General features: G+C 44.0%; 1 protein-coding gene across 1 annotated transcript in view; it reads right to left on the reverse strand.

Moving 5' to 3' along the window:
* Positions 1-2,353: 2,353 nt before the first annotated feature.
* Positions 2,354-23,163, reverse strand: part of TTYH3 (tweety family member 3) — a 93,989-nt gene continuing 73,179 nt past the window's right edge. Inside the window, exons 9-14 of the mRNA XM_061599331.1 lie at positions 22,708-22,800; positions 22,492-22,584; positions 19,345-19,481; positions 15,121-15,297; positions 13,766-13,841; positions 2,354-5,659 (exon numbers count right to left, since the gene is read on the reverse strand). Coding sequence (XP_061455315.1) covers positions 5,588-5,659; positions 13,766-13,841; positions 15,121-15,297; positions 19,345-19,481; positions 22,492-22,584; positions 22,708-22,800 — 648 coding nt within the window. The 3' untranslated portion in view covers positions 2,354-5,587. The remainder of the gene's footprint in view (positions 5,660-13,765; positions 13,842-15,120; positions 15,298-19,344; positions 19,482-22,491; positions 22,585-22,707; positions 22,801-23,163) is intronic.

Raw genomic sequence — 23,163 nt, forward strand, 5'->3', positions numbered from 1 at the left:
CTGTAAGTAAATATTATTAATAATAAAAAGACTAGGGGATCCAAACCCCCAAGTCAGTGGTCCCACCAGCTTTCCCACTCCTGTTTACAGTGGCACAGCTCTAAATGTTCCAGTCACTTTTAATCTACTACCTTCTTTAGAGGTTAAGGGAACTAGAGGTACTAGAGTACCTTAAGACAGAGGTTGCCAATGCAGCATTCTCAAGGTCTTCTCCTGGCACACACAAAGCTTCTGAGGCTCCCCAGATACTGCCCCCTTGGTCATGAAGTGGGAAGGTTGGATAAAATATATGTACAGCTAAAAGAGGAATTTGGAAGAGTGACACTCTTTCACACTTCCCTTTTTAGCTCTGTGAGCTTTTCAAGGCTGAGATTAATTCTACTGGCTTTTCTCCTGACCTCTTGGAAAAGCCAAGAGTGGGTCCGTGCACTTTCGGAGGGTTGGGCGTGATCGCTCAAAGATCTAAATGTGCCCACATTTAGCAGCTCCTTTCTTGAGCTGAACTTTTCTGGTTTTAGCAACTAGCACTCCAGGGTCAAACTCCTCTTGCAACTAGCCATGCATAGCAATGCCTCTTTCAGAAGCATACAAAACAGCTAGGATCCAAAGGAGCTACCCGAGGGATTTCCAAGGGTTTTCACATGCCTGTCTCCATTTGGACAACAAGCCCCCATGCCTTGTATGTGGCACGGGGGCTACTCCTCAAATCCAAAGGAGCACTTTGGGTCCTGGCCAGCATACGCAGGCATTAGTGACAACAGGGGAGGAAAAGCTGCAGTTGCAGTCCCCATCACCCCACAACCATTAGCGCTGCTGGCTGTGGCTGATGGGAGCTGGAGTCCAACAACATCTGGAGGGCTGTGGCTTCCCCACCGGAGTTACATGAAATGGGAGTAATAGAAAAGGGAAATATCATAGCTGAAGAAAGGGTTGGTGGCAGGGGAAACCCAAGTACTCACTGATCTAGCAGGCAAGGATTTTGCCTGGTTTTGCTGTCAATGCTTGTAAGCAAGAAAAATCTAGCACACTTAGTTTTTTTTTTTAAAGTACACAGAACCATACCCTGAAAATTCTAGGAATGTGTGAGACCAATGCTTGTATGGCACAGGGAGTTGAAATCCACCCTAGCCTCCCTAGTTGCTACTCCTCATGGGAGGCTGGTCCTGAAACAGAAAGAGCTTGCCAGATATTCAGTGCCATCCACCATGCGGAGGATGAGAAATCTACGGGAGAGACTTTGTATGCTCCCTTGAAACAGTGGCTGAGAGAAAGAGGCGGCAAGAACAGTAGAAGTCAATATTGGCTTGCATGTGTGTGGCCTTTTTAAAACAGCCTGCCTCCATTCATGGGTACTGCATGAAACCTTGTGTACGGTGCACATTTCCCTCTACAATGGAACTATCCCACAGTAGTCATAGGTTACACTCGGACACACAGCATCATGTAAAATGGTCCTGTGACTCTCAACCTTTTGTGTTGAATTTGTATTGCAGGCGAATGACAAGTCAAAAGAGAGCACCTCAACTCTCTTCTCATGCCCTAGTCAGCCACTGACACACTTATTTCTCCAAAATGCAGGCGGTGTTCCTCCCCTTTGCTTTAAGTTTATACAGGGTGGGACAACACAGGTGTCTATAAAAAAGAAGGGAGAAATAGCAGGGGTATCACAAGGTTTCTAAATTGTGTTCAGCACCAAGTTTCTCAAGGCATACACAGATTCAAGTGGAGCGCAGCTGGCCCACTAACCACTTAATAGTAGACTGCTAGGAGCACCAGCACTATCATTTCTGTAGCCCCAAGCAGGCAGCAATACCAAAATGCCCCCGGAGGCTTACTGAGCCCCCTTGGTAGGTTGCACTAGTAAGTCACAAGCGGTATGGCCCTAATATATCTAGGTGATACTATGCGTCTGTGCTGAGCAGGAATTCCTAGTGCACAAGATTAATTATTCCTGGAAATCGTACCCTTAACACATACACACAAATTTCCATGAAACACAAGAAACGTGTCCTCAGTGTGACTTGGGTAATTTTGGACCTTCCCTGTGCAAGAAGGGCAGGTCCACATTACTCGGTTGTATTCCTTCCATCGCTGCTAAGCTGGCCATACCCGAGGCAAGAAATTAAAGTATGTTTCTAGTGGTATTTTTTAACAAGGGGTGGAACAACAGAGGAGAATCTAACTCCTCAGGTCTGCATACATGGATGAATGTCAAGTTCTTACACTGAACCCTTTTTGTTAATAAGCAAAAGAGAACTCAAAATGGAGTCAGCTAATATTACATACAGGATACAAAACACTACACTTATTTCCAAGACAGCACACACGCAAAAAATAAATTCACAGCCAAGTCTTGATTCGGTTTCCTTTTTTAAAAAAACAATTACAATGCAGTCTTGAACACTGGACACAAGAGAGTCCAACATGCGCTATGTACATTTCACATTGTGGAGATGTTTGTGTGCTTGACAAGGTTCTTGGTTCACAATTCCTGTTGTAAAAAAAAGTGCTGTGACAATGCTGGGTGGAGGGGGGGGGGAAGAGAGAACAAGACACAATCAAAATACACCAGACAAGCAGATGGCCATGAATGTGCTGGGGTTGGGGGGGGGGTGAGGAGAAAGAAAAGTCTTTACCACCCCAATCTCCTATTCCAATGTACCACTGTCTCATTTAGATTCTACCCAAGCAGTACTAGACATTAGTCTCTTGTTTCTCCAGAATTTCAGGAACTTTGTACACAGTCAAAGTTAGGGTGATGGTTTTGAAATGATTTGAGAGTTGCTGAGAAAATCAGCCAGGACCCATTCCAAGCAATATAGTGTTGAGATTTTCCATCACATTACTCAAAATACAAATTAGGTCAGAGAAAAATAAAGTCTTTTGCTATACCAAAGATGCTTAAGAGTCCTGATAGGCACCCAAGCCATCTAAGAGACAAAACCTGCCAGTCACCACTTTGGAATCAGTCTGTTTAGAAGCTGGCCTGGAAGGTGGGGTGGGGAGGGGTGAAGAACCAAAGACGCTGACAACTCCTGAGAAGCCTATTCCCACATACATGCTGCAACTACAGATGCTCTGGGCTTGCACAAGAGACTACACGCAGTTACTTCACTTGCAGGCCACCACTGCGTGCACTTCTCCTCGTGCCAGTGCAAATGACCACACACAGTTCTTTTTCTGAAGTAGGCCCATTTACCCTAGCCCTGGGAAATCTTCATGTGCTGCTGGCATCACCCAGGAATCCATATTGTTTGGTTTTGTTTTTTTAAAAAATTGATTAAAAGCCAAGTTAAGTCTTGCCCACATTAGTAAAGACTTATACCAAGGTCCTGCATTGCATGCAATGAGACAGCTGGGTGCCGTGACATGATGGAAGATGAAAAAATGTCATGTCAAGTCTAGAGGCCCCAGATTGAATCCATGCAGTATTCAGAGACCTTGCCGCTTGCCTTTATAGCATCACATTTCTCCATATGGTCGCCTTCTAGAAATCCACTCCAAGATACCAAGCACATCTTCATTTGGCAGTTTGTGATCCACTAGTGTGCCCAGTTGTTACTTCGTCTTCAGAGCGTAAGTGGTGGCTATGCCTTGGAGGAAGGTAATTCTCACAGTGGTTACTGTAATGTAATTATTGGTTGCTTTGTTAGAATCAGTATGGACAGCACTTACCTACTCTATTCTCCTCTCTTTGCACTAGTGGCTTGGGAAGGAGGGGAGAAGGAAACAACCTATTTACAAGGGGAAGGCATAGAAACCTTTCCCTTGCAGGTGCAGAAACATAACAGAAAGGCATTGACGCAGCCCTTGCCTTGGCAAAAAGCCAAAGGGAGACAGAGATATGGATTGCAAGTCCGGAAGAATTCTGTAATACTGTCATGAGCAAAGGGAAGAATGCTAGACTGACTACATGGTCCAAACTCACAAGTTCTACATTAGCTTCAATGAGAACTCCCAAGTTCTGACAACAAAGGTGCCACGCTAAGTAGCAACTAAGTAGTATCTCAGCTGACATTGGAAGGAATTTTACTCTCTCTCTCTCTAGCCACTTCTTGTAGGAGTACACAGTATTGAAAAATCAAAGCATTAAAAGTGAAAAAAGCCTTCCCTGTTGAATATTTTCCATTATTCCCCTCCCCCCAGAATGGTTCTTATTCAAATAGAGCACCAATTATGGGATTGGTGCAGGCAAGCATTAATTGTGAGCTTTCTCAATGGGCCACTGATCTTTGCTGTCCACGCACAACATATTAAGAGGCAACTGGAACTGGCCGCATGTGCTTTGTGTAACCAAGGTGAGAGGTTAGCATGATGGGCTAAAGGAAAAAAGCAAACATTAAACCTGTTCTGACATTCACAATGTATTTGCTTTCCAAATCTGAGACAAAGGAGCAGCGTAAAACTCAAGATTGAGTATGGAGCTTCCAGAGGTCTGTATCTAAATTCAGTGCTTCCAAGATCTTGCATCTTGTATATATCCCAACACTCAGAACAACCAGTAAGTCTATTTGCCAGAGGAAAGCAAAAGCATTCGCATCGAACCCCCTTAGTGCTGGCACACTTTGTTTGCTCTTTTTGTACGTTAGACTCATGCCAGGTGGGTGACTGCAGAGACTAGATGCTTCCCCTGCCGCCCAATGCTCCTTAAATATTTTCCTGAAATATTTTGGCACCAGAAGGAATGCTGGCTCCAGCTTCACGTCTCTACATCAACGTGAAAGGATGTCTGCCGATTGCTGAGACGGTATAATGACACAGCGGAATGGAAAAATTCAGCACAACCAATGCGAGTCCATGCATACATGTGTGTGTGTACAGTATGTGCACACATGTGGTAGCTGGTGCAGGAAGCCCCCTATTTCTCCCCAGGAGTTTGTACCTGGGCCTAAAGTGAGAGAAGTAAACCTGTACTGGAAGTATCCAATAGCCACAGAAGAGGACGATTGAATCAGCAGGCCTTCTTTTCTAAAGTGGAAGGAAGAAGTGGCCTCCCGTATTCCAAGTGGGAGACTTGTTGATCCTGGAAGGAGGAAATGCTTCTCTAGAGTAGCACAGAGACGAGAAATGTACTGAAAGAGCTGGGTCACATGAACTTTATGACGGTGTGCGCATTAAAGACTGCTTCTTTAGATTAATGTGTCACATACATAGTGCTTCTGTAAGACGCTCCGCTTCTTCTAGGCTTGACTCATGACACCGTTTTCATCCTCTATGAATCAGAAAGAGGCCCGGAAGAGAAGATGGCAGACGGCTTGGAATTTCCCAATTGGCTGTCGACCAAAGCTGATCCCACAGATAGCAGGGCAAAAAGGGTGAACTGGTGAGCCTCCTACATGTGTACGCATGCCCTTGTCTCTCTCTCTCTCCACTCATACACACACAGGTGCAAGTAAACAGAGCCTTAATCAGTAATAAGCTTCCACCCCAAGTGCACATGTACCAGGCCAAAGGTGTAGAGAAGCAAGGAAAACAACTGAGCTGGATTCAGGGCAGGAAAAAAACAGGGTTGTTCTGCAAGGACAACGAAGGATGGCAGCAGTTGGCACGTTTTGTTCCATTTTTTACTTAAACCACATTCTAGTTTTTAATGCACACTGCCAGAGTCCGGCCGAGGCTGGTTGGTGGCGAGGTATTTGGCTCTCATGCTGGAGGTGTACTGGAGAAAGAGAAAAAACACACACAAAAGGAGGTATATCAATTCAGAGTGATTAGCAAGAAGAACTTAAGACCCAAGGATTGCTTGATGCACTCAGATTTGCAGTTATTTATCGAATGGTTACTTATCCTTTCAGACTCCTCAACAAAAGACTTACCAAGGCAATGCCAGATGCCAAAAACCAAGGCTCCTGGATGTAGAAAAAGGGTTGGTGGAAGGATATGTGCATGGCAAATCTACAGGCTGCTACTGCTGCCATACAGAGAAGCTTATCTACACTACAATTTTAAACCAATTTAAGTGTCACTCCTTCCCAAAAAGCTATAGTTGCATGTCAGATATGGAAGGAGGCAGCTGGAGTTCTCCAACAGAGGATTCTTGGCACTTTCACCAAACTGTAATTCCCATTATTCTTTGGGGAGGAAACCTTGACAGTTACCCTGGTATAAAAGCAATCTACATCAGTAATGGAGACAAGCCACGAGTGATATACCCATTACAAAATAGTTGCAGCGCTCAGTCCAAGGGCTCCCTGCTTCGATAGTAAGGAGAAAAAGTATCCAACTTACAAATGAGAAATTTGGCTTAACAGATTTCCTCTTTCAGCCATGCAGAGAAAGGAAGAGTCATGTGTGTGTGTGTGTTTATATGCGTGTGTCTACTATGAGAAAACACGGAAAATTCAAGGACACATTATTTATTGCAAAATGTGGCTGTCCAGGAAAGGACCACTGAAAATCCACAGCTAAACTAGGCCCATGCTGGAGTATAATGCTGGGCCAAGGAATTGCTGTAATAATTGGTACGAGGTGAGGAAGAGGCGTTGGGGGAGGACACACAACCCTGGGTTTCTGTCATCTAATGCAACAAAACACCTTGGGCCTGATAAGAGGCTGGTTGTGGAAGAAAAGGCACGATACAAATAAAATTTAATAAAAGTAAAAGTGTCTCCCAAGGAAGTAAGTTTCTTCAATACAGCCATCTTGGCATTGTCCCAAATTCACCATTTCACTCCTTGGCAGTGAATTGAATTGAAATGAAACTTTATTTTTACCCCGCCCTTTTTCCAAACTGGAACTCAGGGTGGCTTACAAATAAAACTACGTGTAGTTAAAAACATAGAAAAACATACAATTAAAATGCAATTAAACTATGCACAACCTTAAAACCATAAAAGGCACTTAAAAATCTAAAAACAATTTAAAATAATACAGATAATAATATAAAACATTAAAACAAGCCTTGTAAAGCCCAATCCCAAACACCTTCTATCCCAAAAGCCTGTCGGAATAAAAAAGTCTTTACTTGCCGACGGAAGGATGGCAAGGAGGGGGCCATTCGTGCCTCCCTAGGAAGGGAGTTCCAGAACTTAGGAGCAGCCACCAAGAAGGCCCTATCTTGCGTCCCGACCAATGGCACTTGCGAGGGTGTTGGGACTGAGAGAAGGGCCTCTCCTGAAGATCTCAGGGCCCAGGCAGGCTCGTATAGGGAGATACGGTCTGACAGATAGCCTGGACCTGGGCCGTATAGGGCTTTAAAGGTCAAAACCAGCACTTTGAATTGTGACCGGAAACAAACTGGCAGCCAGTGGAGCTGTTGTAACAAGGGAGTTGTATGTTCCCTGTAACCAGCCCCTGTTAATACTCTGGCTGCAGCTCTTTGTACCAGTTTAAGTTTCCGAACAGTCTTCAAAGGCGGCCCCACGTAGAGCGTGTTACAGTAGTGATCAAGTCAGTTTAGCTTGCTGAACCACTGAGCCAGCATACTAAAAGCACGGTGACAGACTCAAGTTGTGATGGTATGCTCAAACACTTGAGAATAAATATCATTGAGTGAAATGAGATTTACTTCTGAGTAAACACAGATAGGATTCCACTGCAAGCCTGCGTCCTCAACACAGGCCTAGAAAGATGGAAATCTCTTCAAATCATTATACTTAGAGCTTCTACTAGAATACTTCCACTTGGGATATTGCAGCACCTTCCTCAATAAGATTAACACCTGCATTTACTAGAAAGACAGATGTTCTTCTGGGATAGGGTCATGCTCAGCTATAACTGTTAATCATGTCCTGTTCTCAAGGTTGTTGCAGTTGCTCCAGAAGTACCCCTTACAGGGCAACAGGCAACACAGAGGTGATAAAATATGCAAGATAATTCATAATGGAATGTTAAGTTTGTTTTAATTTTTTTTTTAAGGGCCAGTGTGAAATCTTGGTGTGTACTAAGAGGTACAGAACAAGTTGACAGAGAGCTAGGTGGACATTGCTACATTTATTTTTGATGTATGCACCAGGTCAAATTGTAAAACGGGGAAGAGACAGCCAGAACAGGCATCTGTTTACATTAGAGAAAGGAGATAAAACCAATGATTCAGTTGCATTTCAGATGGCAGCCATCTTCCACAGGCCCATGTACGCAGCCATCACAGTCAGTCAGATCTTTCGCTACAGATGACTTATTGACAACCTGGCTGGTCTTCCAAATTTAATTAGATGTATACCTCCCAGTGAATATTTGTGCTGTTCTCACTAAGACAGACTCCTTTGGTTCTCATCTGTCTAAAGAAAAGTTATGCTGCACAGATAAAAAGTTTGCCTTCACAGTTCCCTTGACGGAAGTATCAAATCTTACATTTATTACACTTTTATTACATCCTTCCTCCAAGGAGCTCAAGGGTGTGTGTACATTATTCTCCCTCTCTTTTAGCCTCTCAACCAACTTATGTGGGCAATTAATATTTCTAAGAATGATTGTATTTAATTCCTCACCTGAATTACACTGTCGATATATATGCTGGTAACTTTAATATCTTGCAACTGCCATAAACCACACAGAAGTACAATATTTTGCTGATAACGCTTGGCTCCTTCAGCTACTGAACTTACACATAAGACAAAATATTCATGTCCAGTCTGTTTGGTGCTTAATGTTGCAGTCAACGTATACACATTTGGAGCGGCTGGAATATGCATCTTGTCTGCACTAAGCATGTTCGCAATGGAGAGCTCAGGTGACAGATTGTTAAATACATTTTAGGGACTTTGCTGATCTTTTGAACAATCATGGCAAAAACCTGTGCTCACATGTTCCAAGGGATGTTTCACAATTAAGACAAAACCCACTGCTCCATTTCCTTCTTTTCCTTTCCTTTTTGTTTTTTGTGGGGACCACCTCCCCTCTGCAGATGTAGGGGGGAAGGTGGATCTTGAGCAGACAAATGGTTGGCCCAAACCTATCTGCATCACCTGCAACAGAAAGCTTTTTTGAGCAGTTTTATGTAGGACTAAACATAAAATAATAAACATTTTCAAAACATGTTGGGAACAAGACTAATAGTTGCAGCTCTCTCCTTTTTTGTGTGTTTGTTCCAGCTGGTTTTGATCCTGGCTTGTTCTGTAAAATGTTAAACCTGACCGTTCCCCCTGGCAAAGAATCTAACCCTTCCCCCTGCCAGTCCCTGAGATGCCAACCTCTTATGGGAGCTTTTCCTTGGAACGCAAAACAAAAAAGAATAACAGAACCACATGGGATGTCTGGATTGGAAATTCAAAGGCTCTGTCCAACAGAACCACCACAGATATACTACAACATACCCTAACTGAAACCAAGTTTGGGGGTGGGGGAGAAGGATCACAGACATTTTATTCAGGGGTAGGGAGGGCGGTTTCTTCCACCCCCTTACAAAACCCGTGTGATTATGCCTACATTTCTTGTTAGCTCACAGGTTATAAAGGTATTGTTATAAATAATTGCAGGCCTATCTACCACAAGGAACAAGCATTTTGCTTCACACATGAAATAGGGTGAATGCTTGACGTGCTTTGATAAACTTGCTAAATTGATTATGCATTTTAGACTTGTTTATGGTCACACCAGAAAGCTTTATGCCCACTCCCACTGAAATGCAAAATAGGCCCCCTGATTTTTATGTATACATTCATTTATTTAAGGTAGTTATATACTGCTTAATTAATTTTAAGCATTAAGTGTAACTTGTGTTATTTTTAAAATTCAGATAGTGCTCTAATTTTATGAGGTAAATTCTGCACTATAAAACTGTCAAATTTTATCCCAGAAAAAAAAGCCTGAAATACAAAGTTTGCAATATAGAACATTTAAAAATACACAATGCAATGGACAACTGCATTAAACGCTATGCCAAGACTTGGTTGCCCAAGCAACGCCAATGCAAGACTGCTTACAAGAGAGGGAAACACAGTGGCATACTGGAGCGCACAAGCAACATGCATCGAATGACACACACACATCCCCATTCATGCACTTGATGGAGTGCACCTAGTCAAGGTTGTTCCTCTCAAGAAACCCACAAGCACAGCAAGACAATGGCAAGGTAGTGACAAGGATGAAGATCAGGCAACTGACACCAGAGAATGGAAGCCAGCGCAGGATGGCAGCGCAAAAGCCCCAGCAGGAACGGGTGATGTGGAGGAGTAACAGCTTGATGTATACAAACAGGTGTAGGAACAGGGATACAAACTGTGGCTAATGGGCCAAACGAACCAACCAACCCAAACGGAAAAAACAAAATAAGAACTTGCACGACAGCCAGTGCAGGCATTTTTCTGTTTTTTTCAATAGATAAGGGTGAAGGTTCATTGGTTATTTAGTTTTAAAGGGGGAAACTGCACTGGATTAAGCTCAGCACAAATATCTAGCTCTGGGATTCAGTATTGCACATGACTCTCCTCAAAATGACTAGGGCAATGAGTTCACAAACGACGAACATATGACGCTACTTTGTACTTAAGTCAGACCACTGGTCTACCTAGCCCAGGGCTGCCTACGGCTACTGGCTGCCAATATCTGAGGCCTCAGGAATTTCCCGGCTGTGCTACTTGCAATGCTTTTGTTACGAACATAGGAAACTACTTCACACCAAGTCACATCATCGGTCCATTTAGCACAGTATTATCTACATGGAGTTGAAGCGGTTCTCAACAGTTTCCAGCAGGGGCCTTTCCCAGTTCTAACTGGAGATGCTGGGGACTGAAAAAAGCACGTGCAGTAACAGTGAGCTACAGCCCTCTGCTTTTCTCAGGTGGGGATGCCAGGAATTTAATTTGGAGCCATTGCCATAGAAAGCTGGTGCTCTTATCACCAAACTGTCTATGTCCCTTTCCTTTTAAGATTCTACAGGATTTTTTTTAATGATTCTTGCCACCTAACATCATAGGAAGAAGAAAGCAATGTATGGCAACAACTGTGTTTACTTGTTACACCCAACTGTTAAGGGATAACATATTAGTATAGGAAACTCTACAACTAGCTTCTAAAAGCCAGGGGGGAAACTGTTTTTGAACTGGAACATGGGTAGTGATCTTCCTGTGAAACTCTGCTAGCAAACATTTTTGAAAGGGGGAAGGCCGTATGTGCAACGCTGCTAGGAGGCTATTTCAAAACATGCAGTGGCCAGAACTGAAGAGCTTTGGATTAAAACTTTGTTAGCGGGAGCTTTCATAGCAGTTTTATGCCTTTTTATTTTTAAAGAGTGTGTTCCACAGCATCGACTATGATTCAAAGTAAAAGAGATTCACTGAGAGTCCAAGGGGAGACAAACAGGTTTTTCATTGAGACAGCTTTGATATGTACAAGTTAGCTAAACTAGATTCTTACATGTGGAAATCCAACTGTTAACAAGTGCAACCTTTTTAGTTTCAGGTCCTCGGCAGCACCCAAATTTGAGGCCTAGTTAGAGAAGAAGAGACTCCACTTGATGACAAAACTCTTGTGATTCTGTTCATCTCTGAGAGGTGTGACTGACTGACTGACTGCCACAAAGACCACAGGAAGCTTTGCCAAGGAATGATGTCGACATTTCTCCATTAGTAAGCACCAGGGCAGGGCCAGCTACCATAAGCCCTGGGCAGGAAGCGGGTAGGGTGGGAAGTGCAGGGAGAAGGAATGTGAACACTTTGGCATTGGCCTGGGGAAATAAGTGCAGGGATGGCAGGGGGTGGGTGGGTTGGTGGGAGTTCAGCAAGAAGGACCTTATTTCAGTACCTGTTCGATTTTGCGGGTGCTGTTACCAGTACGTCCGAGCACTGTCCGAGGGCTTAAACTGCCAGCTCATATGGCTGCTACTGTCCATGGCAGCCAAATACAACTGTGATGATGCAGGAAAGAGAGAAAAAGAGAGAGTGCAGCCTCAACGTGCATGAAAAACACAGTGCAAGCCAGTGAAACGCTGTGGCGTGTATGTCAATGACAAGGGAGGGCACTACCATCCTATGGGAATAGACTCTGGAGCAAGGAGGAGGAGGAAACAAGAGGAGGGAACAGACAAACAATGAAGGAGACAACTCCTGTTCCAGGAGCAGTTTTGCCTTGGTTTCCACAACAGAAGCTGTGACATTATAAAAAAAACAAAGGACAAGTCTGGACTATACAATAAGCTATTTTGGGCATGTCCTATTTGCAGATTCCTTACCCTCCCCCCAGTCATGGCCAAAGTGAGTAAAAGATGGTACTACATTTCCTAAGGCTGTGGATTTGGGTCTTAGCCGGACAAGACCAATGGGCTGCATAGCTCAGAAAGAGGGCTTAAATCCTGTTCATATGGATCTTGTTTCTTGTTTGAAATGGACTTAACTGCATAGCTTAGGTAGCTGCCTGCTACATGCACAAAAGGAACTCTTCACTTATTTTTTTTACAGGCGAGAACATGACTTTCTTTTTCTTTTTCAACTCAAAAAGCAGGAACCCCTCTGAAGCCATCCTCTTTGCAAGTATCAGTTCAGATGTACTTAGGGTAACCTTCTCTTTCCTTACTTTGTTGGGATGGTGCTCTCCTGTCTTCACATATGTTCAGATAGGAGACACTCTGCCCATCCCACACCCTCAACAGTTCTGTTCCCATCACCCCTATTATCAGCTCCCTTGCTTTGGTGCTCGAAATGCAATTAAGGCCACTGATAGCAACAGGTGACTCTTACTTCCATGGAAAATCAAGATTCCCTTTGCCAAATGAATGAATGAAAGAGCTTTATGGCAAGCAGAACTCTTTGTCTTGGCCAAGTTATGCTCTGCAGGTATGTAAGATTATCAGATCTAGCATGCAGTATTAAGGGAGCAAAGTGTTTGCAGCAACATATACCAATACCACCACCACACTCCCAATCAAAACAGTAATCATTTCCAACAATGTGAATGTGCACTTCCTCTGGAAAGCTCACATCTTGGCTGAGAGAAACTGAACGTGCTCTGAAATAAAACACAATAAATATATAAATAAAGGCTAAGAAAGGGGGAGGGGTGCGGAAATACTGAAGTTTGTTGCTGAGAACTGGTCAAGGTAATAAATTGGGCTGGCAGTGCAGATTTGCTCTTCTAAAATTCTTGTTGCTTTTCTTTTAGCTTTGATGATGTATACGCTTTCAGGGAAGGCTGAAGGCACTTCCACGAGAGGAGATCAGGCAACCTTTTTTTGTAAAAGAAGAAGATGGATTTATGTTACTCATATCCCAGCTGGGTGCTGAAACACACCATCAATTCACCACTGTGAAGGCTGACATATTGCAGGATGGTACAAGGTTGAAACGAAAGAAACTAAGCAGTAAATAAAACAATGCTGAGCCTGAAACAGCTTGCAGGCCAATCAAAACCTCCCATGAAAGGCATTTTTATTCTGAAGATTAGATACATGAAAGAAAAAAAATACAAATACCAGAAGATGGAGCCCCCTAAAATCACAGGCCTGTATGCTTTTTCTGATTCCCTTCAAGGCGGATGTTGGAGAAGGATTCAGTGTTAATATCAAACCAGGAGTTACTTATGGCGAGAAGATACCTGTACACTTATTAGCAGAATTCTTCTAAAGATTCCTCTCTGTATACACAGCTCCAATGTTCAAAGCAACATGCATTTTTGCTTTCCTTTATAAAAAGGAACCTAGACATTTTACCAGAAGACAGGCTGTATTCATGTACATGTGTGTGTAGTAGATCCTGCTCTTGGCTGCCGGAAGCGCTCAATTTTTAAATTTTAAATAGATGCTTCTTCACGAAGGAGTACATAGGAACTGACTACATGCATGTCCAAAGCAGATTTGTTTTACCCTTCAAAGCAGTAATTAAAAGAGACTTACAGAGGGAGGTGGAGACTCTCGGCCAATCAAAGGCGTATTCTCACAGCGGGGGTTCTGGAAATTTGCATTCTGGCTCCTGAGAGGAAGGGGGGAAAGAGTAAAGCGTGAAAGGGTCACTCACTTTTTAGTGTACAACAATTTTGGAAGAGTCATAAAATTGTGGCTACATTCACTGGTCTTAGAATCTTGTACACAAACAAGTAACGTGCGAGCTGAGTCCTAACAGGCAAGAGCCATCCTAGCTTAAGTTCATTATTCCCTTGGCTCTACACTAGACTGGCAAGAGATCTACCACCCCCATGAAGAGTCCTAGCCCTATGGATATGTCCAAACAGGCACATCATCTGCCAGTCCAAAGTTCCTGCCACTGCCAAAATCTGTATATTATTCTGACTTAACTCTGGGTAAGGAATTATCTCAGTCCATATTCTTAAAGTTCGTGCAGGAGCTTCCATTTCTTCCATTACAGAGATTGGGGGGGGGGAGGAAGAGAAATCCTTTAAACCTGAGATGTGGAACTTTTTTCAGCCCAAGAGCAGCATTCCGTTTTGGGCACTCTCCCAAGGGCCACATGACAAAGCGGGTGGAGCAATGAATGTAAGGATTACCTCTGTACAGTACGCTAACTTCTGTGCGCATTCATACGCCCCTCTCTATCCCCCACCAGACAAGCAAGAGGCATGATCAGAGTTCAAGGCTGCCTTCCAGCCAGGGAAAAGCACACAGTGGGCAAAGCAGAGCCAGCAAGGGGTGTGGCCCAGGAAGAACTCTGAGGATGAGGTGGAGAGTCCTGAAGGGCAGCGCTTGGCTCCCAGAGCCTGAGGCTCCCCACCCCTGCTTTAAGCACACAGCAATTAAGCTCCCTGCACTCTTACTTGCTCCTCGAAAGTGATCCCAAGGACCAAGAAGACCTTCCCATTAAGCTCCACAAATATCCATTTACTCTTTCAATACTTTCAGAATGAAATAAACAAGATGGCTTGCAGATTTAGTCACAAACAACTCTTTTTTTGGTTCTCCAGTAGTAACTGCTTTCATTTGTTTCCAACAATTAGCTTTTAAACTAACTACTCAAATACAGAAAGCTGCAGAACGCAGCTTCCCTCCCCATTCATCTCCTCCTTGCAAACATGCAAAGCGGCCTTGCACCAAGTCAGACCATGGATTCATCCAGCTCAGTACTGCCATCTAATCTGACTGGTAATCACACACACACACACACAATCAAGGTCACAGAGACAGGCCATTCGCAGCCACGTTAGTCAGGTATCCTTTTCAGAGGAGATGCCAGGGACTGAGGCTGTGGCCCTGTGGATGCACATAACTTTATTCACCACTGAGCACCATCTACTCACATGTATTCTGTGACAGGAGCATTGCTGACTGTGTGCGCTGCTGCCGGAATGCTGGTCTCGCTACCGTAGCTGCTCCCACAGCTGTAAAGACTAGGCATGTGCACCCTGTACAAGTTGTCATGTGTTTGCCTGTTCCCTTGAGCAGTGGATTCATCCTCTCCATCATCATCTGAGCTCCTGCAGAGGGGAGGGCACCAAAGTTTCTCTCTGGGGCTGCTCCAAAGTAAACCAGATCACACATATGGCATTCCTTCTCATTATCCTCTCCCCCCCCAGTCCCCATGCTTCTGTGTAGTCATACAGGGCAGTTTTGTAGGGCAACAGCTTATTTCTTACAGCAACCACCTCCTGCCAGAGAACAGGATGATTCAGACCTCCCACAACTGCCGTCTGGGCTTTCTAAGGCCATCGCATTTCTTCCCACAGAGCCTGCCAGATAACACAGAACCAATAACGCAGGCTTCCAGAAGCTGGTGCGCTCCATGCTAGCTGGGGCTGATGGGAGCTGCAGTCTAAACCAGCTGGAAGGCATCAGTTTGGGAAAGGTTGCAATATAGGCTGGAAATGAACACAGCATGATCCAAGAGTTTCTGAATGCATAATTGATCTAAGGGGCCAGTATAATATTAAGACAGTGGGGTAAGGGGCAGGCCACATATACACAGTCACTTTTTTACATGTCAGAAGACTGACACATTCCATTGTTAACGACTACTGAAAACTCTCAGGAACGGTTTATATCAGGACAGGCAATCTTTAAACTTAAAGGATCTACTTTGTGTTTGTTTACTACAACGTCTACTGACTGGAACCTGGACCAAAATAATGGCTGAGGCAGGGACAGACACCAAACGGTGGCTCAGGAGTTGAGGCCAATTACCTACCACATCTCAGGAACCCTACATTGGGGTAGCCCGCATAAACAAAGTACCAGCCTATATCCAAGTTGCTACATTCCAAAGAGCCTAACACAAAACTCAAAAGTGACTAGCAGAGCTATACAAAGACTTGGTCAAAAATAACCAATTAAACCCCCTATTTTACAGAGAAGGCACCCTGAGGCTTAGAAACAGCTGATTAGCACAAGGCCAGCCATGGCTAATTTTTTGGTTTTTGCTTTTTTTTTAAGTGGGTCATTGTTAAAATTATTGAAAGTCAAGCCATTCTACTGCAAATCATCCAGAAACCTACCAGCAGATCCTAACCTACCTTTTTTCTATCCTCTATTTTTCCTAACTGGTCACCCCGGGGTTTCATATTTGTGCTTACACCTGATATGCTAAACAAGGGAAATGTTTCCCTCATATTTGTGGTTTTGTACAACAATCTGAGTAGCTCTATCAAAACAGCTTTGTAATATAAAAAATAAATGCAGACTTCAAGACAAACCAATAGGCAGCAAAATCACAAGAAAAGCTCATGCAAGACAGGTCACAAACAAGGGTGGGGTCCAAAGCATGCAATACTTGGCAACCCTTAAGTGACTGGCAGGATTGCTGCATGGCTTTTGTACATCTGAGGGAAGGAAGAGGGGGAAAAGACCACGGTGCCAGCAAAACTCCACCTGAGCATTGATCATTAGCAGTTTATTGGTGTGACCCAATAACTCTCCCAGATATAAGACATGCTAGTTCCATCACACTCCGAGAGTGATTGGGGAAACGGTCGCTGCCATCTGCATACATGAAATGTGTGCCAGAAGGTGCAAGTGAACTTTTGCTGAACAACAGGACTTATGGGGCAGTAACACGGCACTTCATATGGAAGCCTGTAATGTAAACATTTTATGGGTCTCTTAAATTGCTTTAGGGGAAGAAAAAAAACACAATTCTAAACACTCAGGAAGACTTACTCTCCCATGTCAGTCAGTCAGTCCTTCCCACATTGTTGAGACATTTCTATTTTAATGCATATTTTGCAGTTCACTGAGGTCAGAAAGGAGTTCCACCTCCCTTAAATGTAGCATCTTGAGTTGTACCATTGGGTGGCCAGGAGTTGAGGCTAATAATTCTTGTTTGGGATGACTTAGCAGATGGTTTTAGACCAAAATCTAAATAATTGCTGCGTATACAGTCAAGACAACGTTTCCTTCTTGCCCCATTTCTCCAGTTTCTTCCAGAGTTTCACCTTGCACCCTGCAGCACATTGCTTAGGTAGATTGCACAAGTCACATAGAGCTGCCAGCCTCTTTTTCTGTTTCTGGAATACCAATATGCAGACGATACACAACTCTATTTCTCTTTTTCATCTAATACCAAAGAAGCAGCTGGAATCACTGCCTGGAGGCTATATGGGCTTGATGAGGAGTAAAACATGAAGGCTTAATCCAAATACAGGAACTATGGAACTTTCCTGGTCAGAAAGGGGACTCTAGAATAGGGATTCAACATGTTCCACGTTGGATAGTACTCCCCTCAAAGCATGAAGTTCACAGTCTGGGGGTGCTCCCGGACTCAGCCTTATACCTGGGTGACCAAGTGGCAGTTATGGACAGGTGTGTCCTTGGCCAGCTGAGACTGGTACACCAGCTGTGCCCATTCCTGAGAAGGTCAGACTTGGCCATGCCTTAATAACATCCAGGCCATTGTAACATGGGCTATGTGAGGCTACCTCTGAAGAATCTTCAGCTGGTCCAGAATACAGCTGAAAGGATGATGGTGGATGGGATCATGTTACAGCAATCCAGCAACAGCTGCACTGCTTACCAGTGTGCGTCTGGGCACAATTCCAAGGGTTGACAATTACCTTTAAAGCTTTAAATGCAAGTCCAGGATATCTTAGAGACTTCCCTCCCCCATATCATTCTGCTTGCTCCCTAAAATCTGAAGGAGAGGCCTTTCTGTGTGTCCCACCTAGGGGAGAAAGATGTCTCAGTGGCATGAGAGAGTCATGGCCTCCTCAGTAGCTCTATCAGATTCTGGAATGCCTTGCCTTGTGAATACACAGCTGGCTCTCTCCCTTGTGGTTTTTTACGGGTTGTTGAAGGCTTTCTTTATTCAGAAAGACTTTTGGAATATGGAGAAGATAATGTTTTTATACATAGGAAAATAGGAAGCTGCCTTATGCGAATCAGTCCATTGATCCATCTAGGGCTGTACTGCTTATTTATTTATTCCATCTATATCCTGCCCTTCCTCCTGGAAGAGTCCAGGGCAGGAAACACGTCTATAATACATAATAATAGTAGCTCAGGCATTGGTGATTTGAGACTGAATTACTGAAACACACTCTATGTAGGGCTTCCCTTGCACTTGACCTGGAAACTGCAATTGGTGCAGAATCCTGCAGCCAGATTGCTGATGGGGATAAGACCCTGTCAGCATATAACACCTCTGCTCAGGGATCTGCACTGGTTGCCAATTTGTTACCAAGCCAAGTTCAAGATGTTACTATTGGTATATAACACTTAACACCTTGGGACCAGTTTTCTTGCAGGATCACCTTACCCCATATGTGCCCACTTGACTGTTTCTATTTGTGGAACTGGCACTGTTGCAGGTGCCACATAATACTCATTCTGCACTTGCAAGAAATTATTCTTTTAGTGTGATAGCACCTACACTTTGGAACTCCCTGCTTATTGACATGAGGCAGGTGCCTTCACGGGATTTATTGCAACGCCCAATTAAAACACTTCTGTTTAAGCAAGCCTATTCAATGAAATCGTTGTTTTAGGTTACTGGTTACATAGCTTCACTGCTGCGAGTTTCTCGTCTGCATCTTTGGGCTGCAACAACTGAAACTGATCCCACAACCTGTAATTTGACAGTGCTCCAGCAAGCCTGAATCAACTGTGGCATCAAAGTCAACAAGGATCGGAGTAATTTTCCCCTCAAAGTGGTTTCCACTAACTCTTCAAGAAGCTCTTCAGGGTTTCAGACAGGGGACATTCCCAGCCCTTGAAACTGGGACCTTCTGCATGCAAAGCGATTGCTCTTCCACTGAGCTATGGCTGCTGACCCATTTCTTTTGTTGATATGTCGCTTAGAGATCTGTAAACTGCTTAGAGATTTTTTTCTAAAAATATTGAGCAGTATATAAAATTGTCTAAACAAATAAATACAGTGTTTTATATATTGTTGTTTTTATACAAGTGAAATTTTCAAATGTTGTCAGTTGTGAGTGGTACTTTTGCACCAGAAGTGAGAGATATAAATATTTTAATAAGCAAAATAAAACAGTCCAAATGTGAGGCACCAGCATTCCCTCTCTTTGTGTGCATACCTCTTTTGCTGCCAAGTGTGGGGGACGCTGCACACTATGGAACTGAACATGAGGGCAGTGACAAAGGAGAAGAGGACCAGGTAAATAAGCCCTTCCACACCATCATAGCAGAAGCCTGTCAGAGCTTGTATGTAATCCTAAAAGGAGAGAAATATAACATTTTCAAGCTCATAATGCATAGCAACACTGAGGAAATGCCACCTGGTTTCCTGTCTGCACAATCCTGCCAACACATCAAACACTGTGTGTTTGGTTTACTTTTGTGGGGCTGTCAAGCGAACCTCTTTTTTTGAATGCTCACTTTTAAATTTAAGGTTTTTTTTATTTATACGTAAAAATCAAACAACAGTATAAGTAACAAGAAAAGAATAAAGAAAAAGGGGAATTCAAACCCTGTGGGCTCTTGAGGATATTACAGTAATACATTTATTTATTTATTTATTTTATTTGTTTCATTTTTAGACCGCCCATAGCTAGTAGCTCTCTGGGCGGTGTACAAAACAGATTAAAAATACAATATTATAATAAAATCAATCACATATATCAACAACAATATTAAAATAAAGCGTAGACATAAACATTAACATTAAAAAGATTAAAAAGCCTGGGAGTACAGCCAGGTCTTAACCTGGTGCCTAAAAGAAAGCACCGTAGGCGCCAGGCGTATCTCTTCAGGTAAGCTGTTCCACAATTCGGGGGCCACTACAGAAAAGGCCCTAGATCTGGTAACAATCCTCCGGGCATCCTGGTGAGATGGTACCCGGAGGAGGGCCTTAGATACTGAACGAAGTGAACGGGTAGGTTCATAGCGGGAGAGGCATTCCACAAGGTACTGTGGTCCCACACCGTGTAAGGCTTTATAGGTCAAAACCAGCACCTTGAATCTGGCTCGGAAACAAATAGGTAGACAGTGCAAACGGGCCAGGACAGGTGTTATATGCGCAGACCGATTGGTCCTCGTCAATAGCTTGGCTGCCGCGTTTTGCACCAGCTGAAGTTTCCGAACTGTCTTCAAGGGCAGCCCTACGTAGAGTGCATTACAGTAATCCAGTCTAGAAGTTACCAGGGCGTGAACAACTGAAGCGAGATCGTCGCTGTCCAGATAGGGGCGTAGTTGGGCTACTAAACGAAGATGGTAAAATGCATTCCGAGCCACCGAGGCCACTTGAGCCTCAAGCGACAAGGAAGGGTCAAAAAGGACCCCCAAACTACGAACCTGTTCTTTCAAGGGGAGTGTAACCCCATCTAGAACAGGATGAACATCCACCATCCGGGCAGGGAAAGAGCTCACCAACAGTGTTTCAGTCTTGTCTGGATTGAGTTTCAGTTTATTAGCTCTCATCCAGTCCATTATCGCGGTCAGGCAGCGGTTTAGCACATCAACAGCCTCACCTGAAGAAGGTGAAAAGGAGAAATAGAGCTGCGTGTCATCAGCGTACTGATGGCAACGCACTCCAAACCTCCTGATGACCGCACCCAGAGGCTGCATGTAGATGTTAAAAAGCATGGGGGACAAAACCGACCCCTGAGGGACTCCACAATGGAGAGTCCAGGGTGTCGAGCAATGTTCCCCAAGCACTACCTTCTGGTGATGATCCGCTAAGTAGGAGCAGAACCACTGCCAAGAAGTGCCCCCAACTCCCAACTCCGCGAGTCTCCCCAGAGATACCATGGTCGATGGTATCAAACGCCACTGAGAGATCAAGGAGAATCAACAGAGTCACACTCCCTCTGTCCCTCTCCTGACAAAGGTCATCATACAGGGCGATCAAGGCTGTTTCAGTGCCAAAACTGGACCTAAAACCGGATTGTTGTACTTGTACTTGGCTACAGCAATAATTTATCAATCATATCTATTTCTATTTTGTAGGGATCACATGGAGATATCCCAAAGGAAATCAGAGATGACAGGACTTTAACAAGCATTAAATGTTCACTTTGCATCCTAATGCTCTATACAGAGACAAATACATTAAGGTCAACACGCAGGTATATATTGAGAGCTATTGTAGCGTAGTGGCCAAGAGGCTAAGCAGTGAACCAGGATGTTGGTTCAAGTCTCATCTCTGCTAAGGACCCAACTAGGTGGTCTTAGGCAAGCTGCTCTTCCTCAGCCTCAATGATACCCATTTGCAGTGTTCAGGAACAAAATACTTTGCACAGTTGTTGTAAGGATTACAGAGCTAACATATAAGGTACCCCTAAGCACCCTTAAGCATCATTAAAGTTACAAGCTATGCACACTTGAATGAAGGAAGCTAGGAGATGCATGCTTTTTCCTCTAGCTCTGGCTTTTGAAAATCAGTCACAGAGAAGTACATCATTATCCACGTGTGCTGCTGCCCTGCCTTCATGTCCTTTCAGCTTTACACAGAATCATTATCAAATTGTATCAGTGTATCTTTGCAGCCAAGGAAAAAATGGGTTGCCAGCTTGCTCTTTTCCTCTGATATGAAGGCCACCAGACGCAGCTCATTTGATAGTACGTGTCACCCATGGTGTTCAAACCCCAACACTGCATGGTGAAGCTCAAGATGGTACAAGCTGCCTTGGGTTGCATCCAGCACTCTCTGTCTGCTAAGCGCAAGGGCTCTTGCACTAGCAGACAAGAATTTTAATGTTGTGCAGCAGAAGAATCCAATGCAACAGTTGCACAACAAGCTAGCATAAGAGATTGCGCTATTTACTGAGCAACAAAATTACCAGCAACCTGCTTATGCATTCTCTCGCACAACAATGGCCCATTGGTGCAAAACATGTCACCAGTGAAAAAAGTATACTGCTGAGTGACTTTAACTTAGTGGTTAAGGTGCTGGACTGCAACCCAGAAGACCAGGGTTCAAATCCCCACACAGCCATGAAGCTCACTGAGTGACCTTAGGCCAGTCATTGCCTCTCAGCCTCAGAGGAAGGCAATGGCAAACCCCCTCTGAATACTGCTTACCATGAAAGCCCTATTCGTGGGGTTGACTTGAAGGCAGTCCATCTCCATTCATACAGTGGGTACAACTCCTAGTTTCCTTGCAAGAGCAGCAGATTGCCTACGTTCTATCCTTTCAGAGCACATCATATCCCACCATTTCATATCACAGCCCTATAGCCACAACACCAAGTTATTTCCTGGTTTTCCTGCCCTTTGGTACTCACCAAATGCAGACTCCGACAGTCCACCAAAGCAGTCAAGTGTTGCAGGTTGATTTCGGTGGAGTTCAGAATTTCCTGGATTCGACTAAGGTACTCCTGTGAGCAAAGAAGTTGGATAGGAGTTGGAATGCAAACTTTGGTTTTTTCTTTGTAAGGGTTGTGGAAAGGAATAGAGCAACATCCTCACAAAAATACTCCAAAGAATTCATCAAGCTTTACCTTGGAAGCGGGGTATTCTTTGATGGCAGACTTCATGAGCTCCAGTACATCATCTTGCATTTCCACCAGGACCTTGTGGCTTCCTGACAGTTTCTGCCCAACATAAACATCATGCCTCAGTCACGCATGCATGCGATCACTGGATCTTCAGCTGCCCAGAATTAACAAAGTACCATCTAGAACAGTAACCACCAGCAGCCCACACGGGGGAACTATTATGGTTAAGAGTGTCAGCCTGTGACTGGGGGAGGGGGCGGAAGACCCAAGTTCAAATTCCTCCTCAGCCATAAACCTCACTAGGTGACCTTGGGCCAGACAGCCTAACCTGCCTCACAAGGCTGCTGCGAGGATAAAAGGAGCAGCCTTCCATGTAAACAAGATTGCCCTATTATGTTTCATCATCTAACTCTACATTGTGGAATCTTGCGCTTTTAAATAGTTGGTATAGCACTGGCT

Source organism: Rhineura floridana, chromosome 17 (genome assembly GCF_030035675.1).
Source record: "Rhineura floridana isolate rRhiFlo1 chromosome 17, rRhiFlo1.hap2, whole genome shotgun sequence".
Classification (NCBI taxonomy): domain Eukaryota; kingdom Metazoa; phylum Chordata; class Lepidosauria; order Squamata; family Rhineuridae; genus Rhineura; species Rhineura floridana.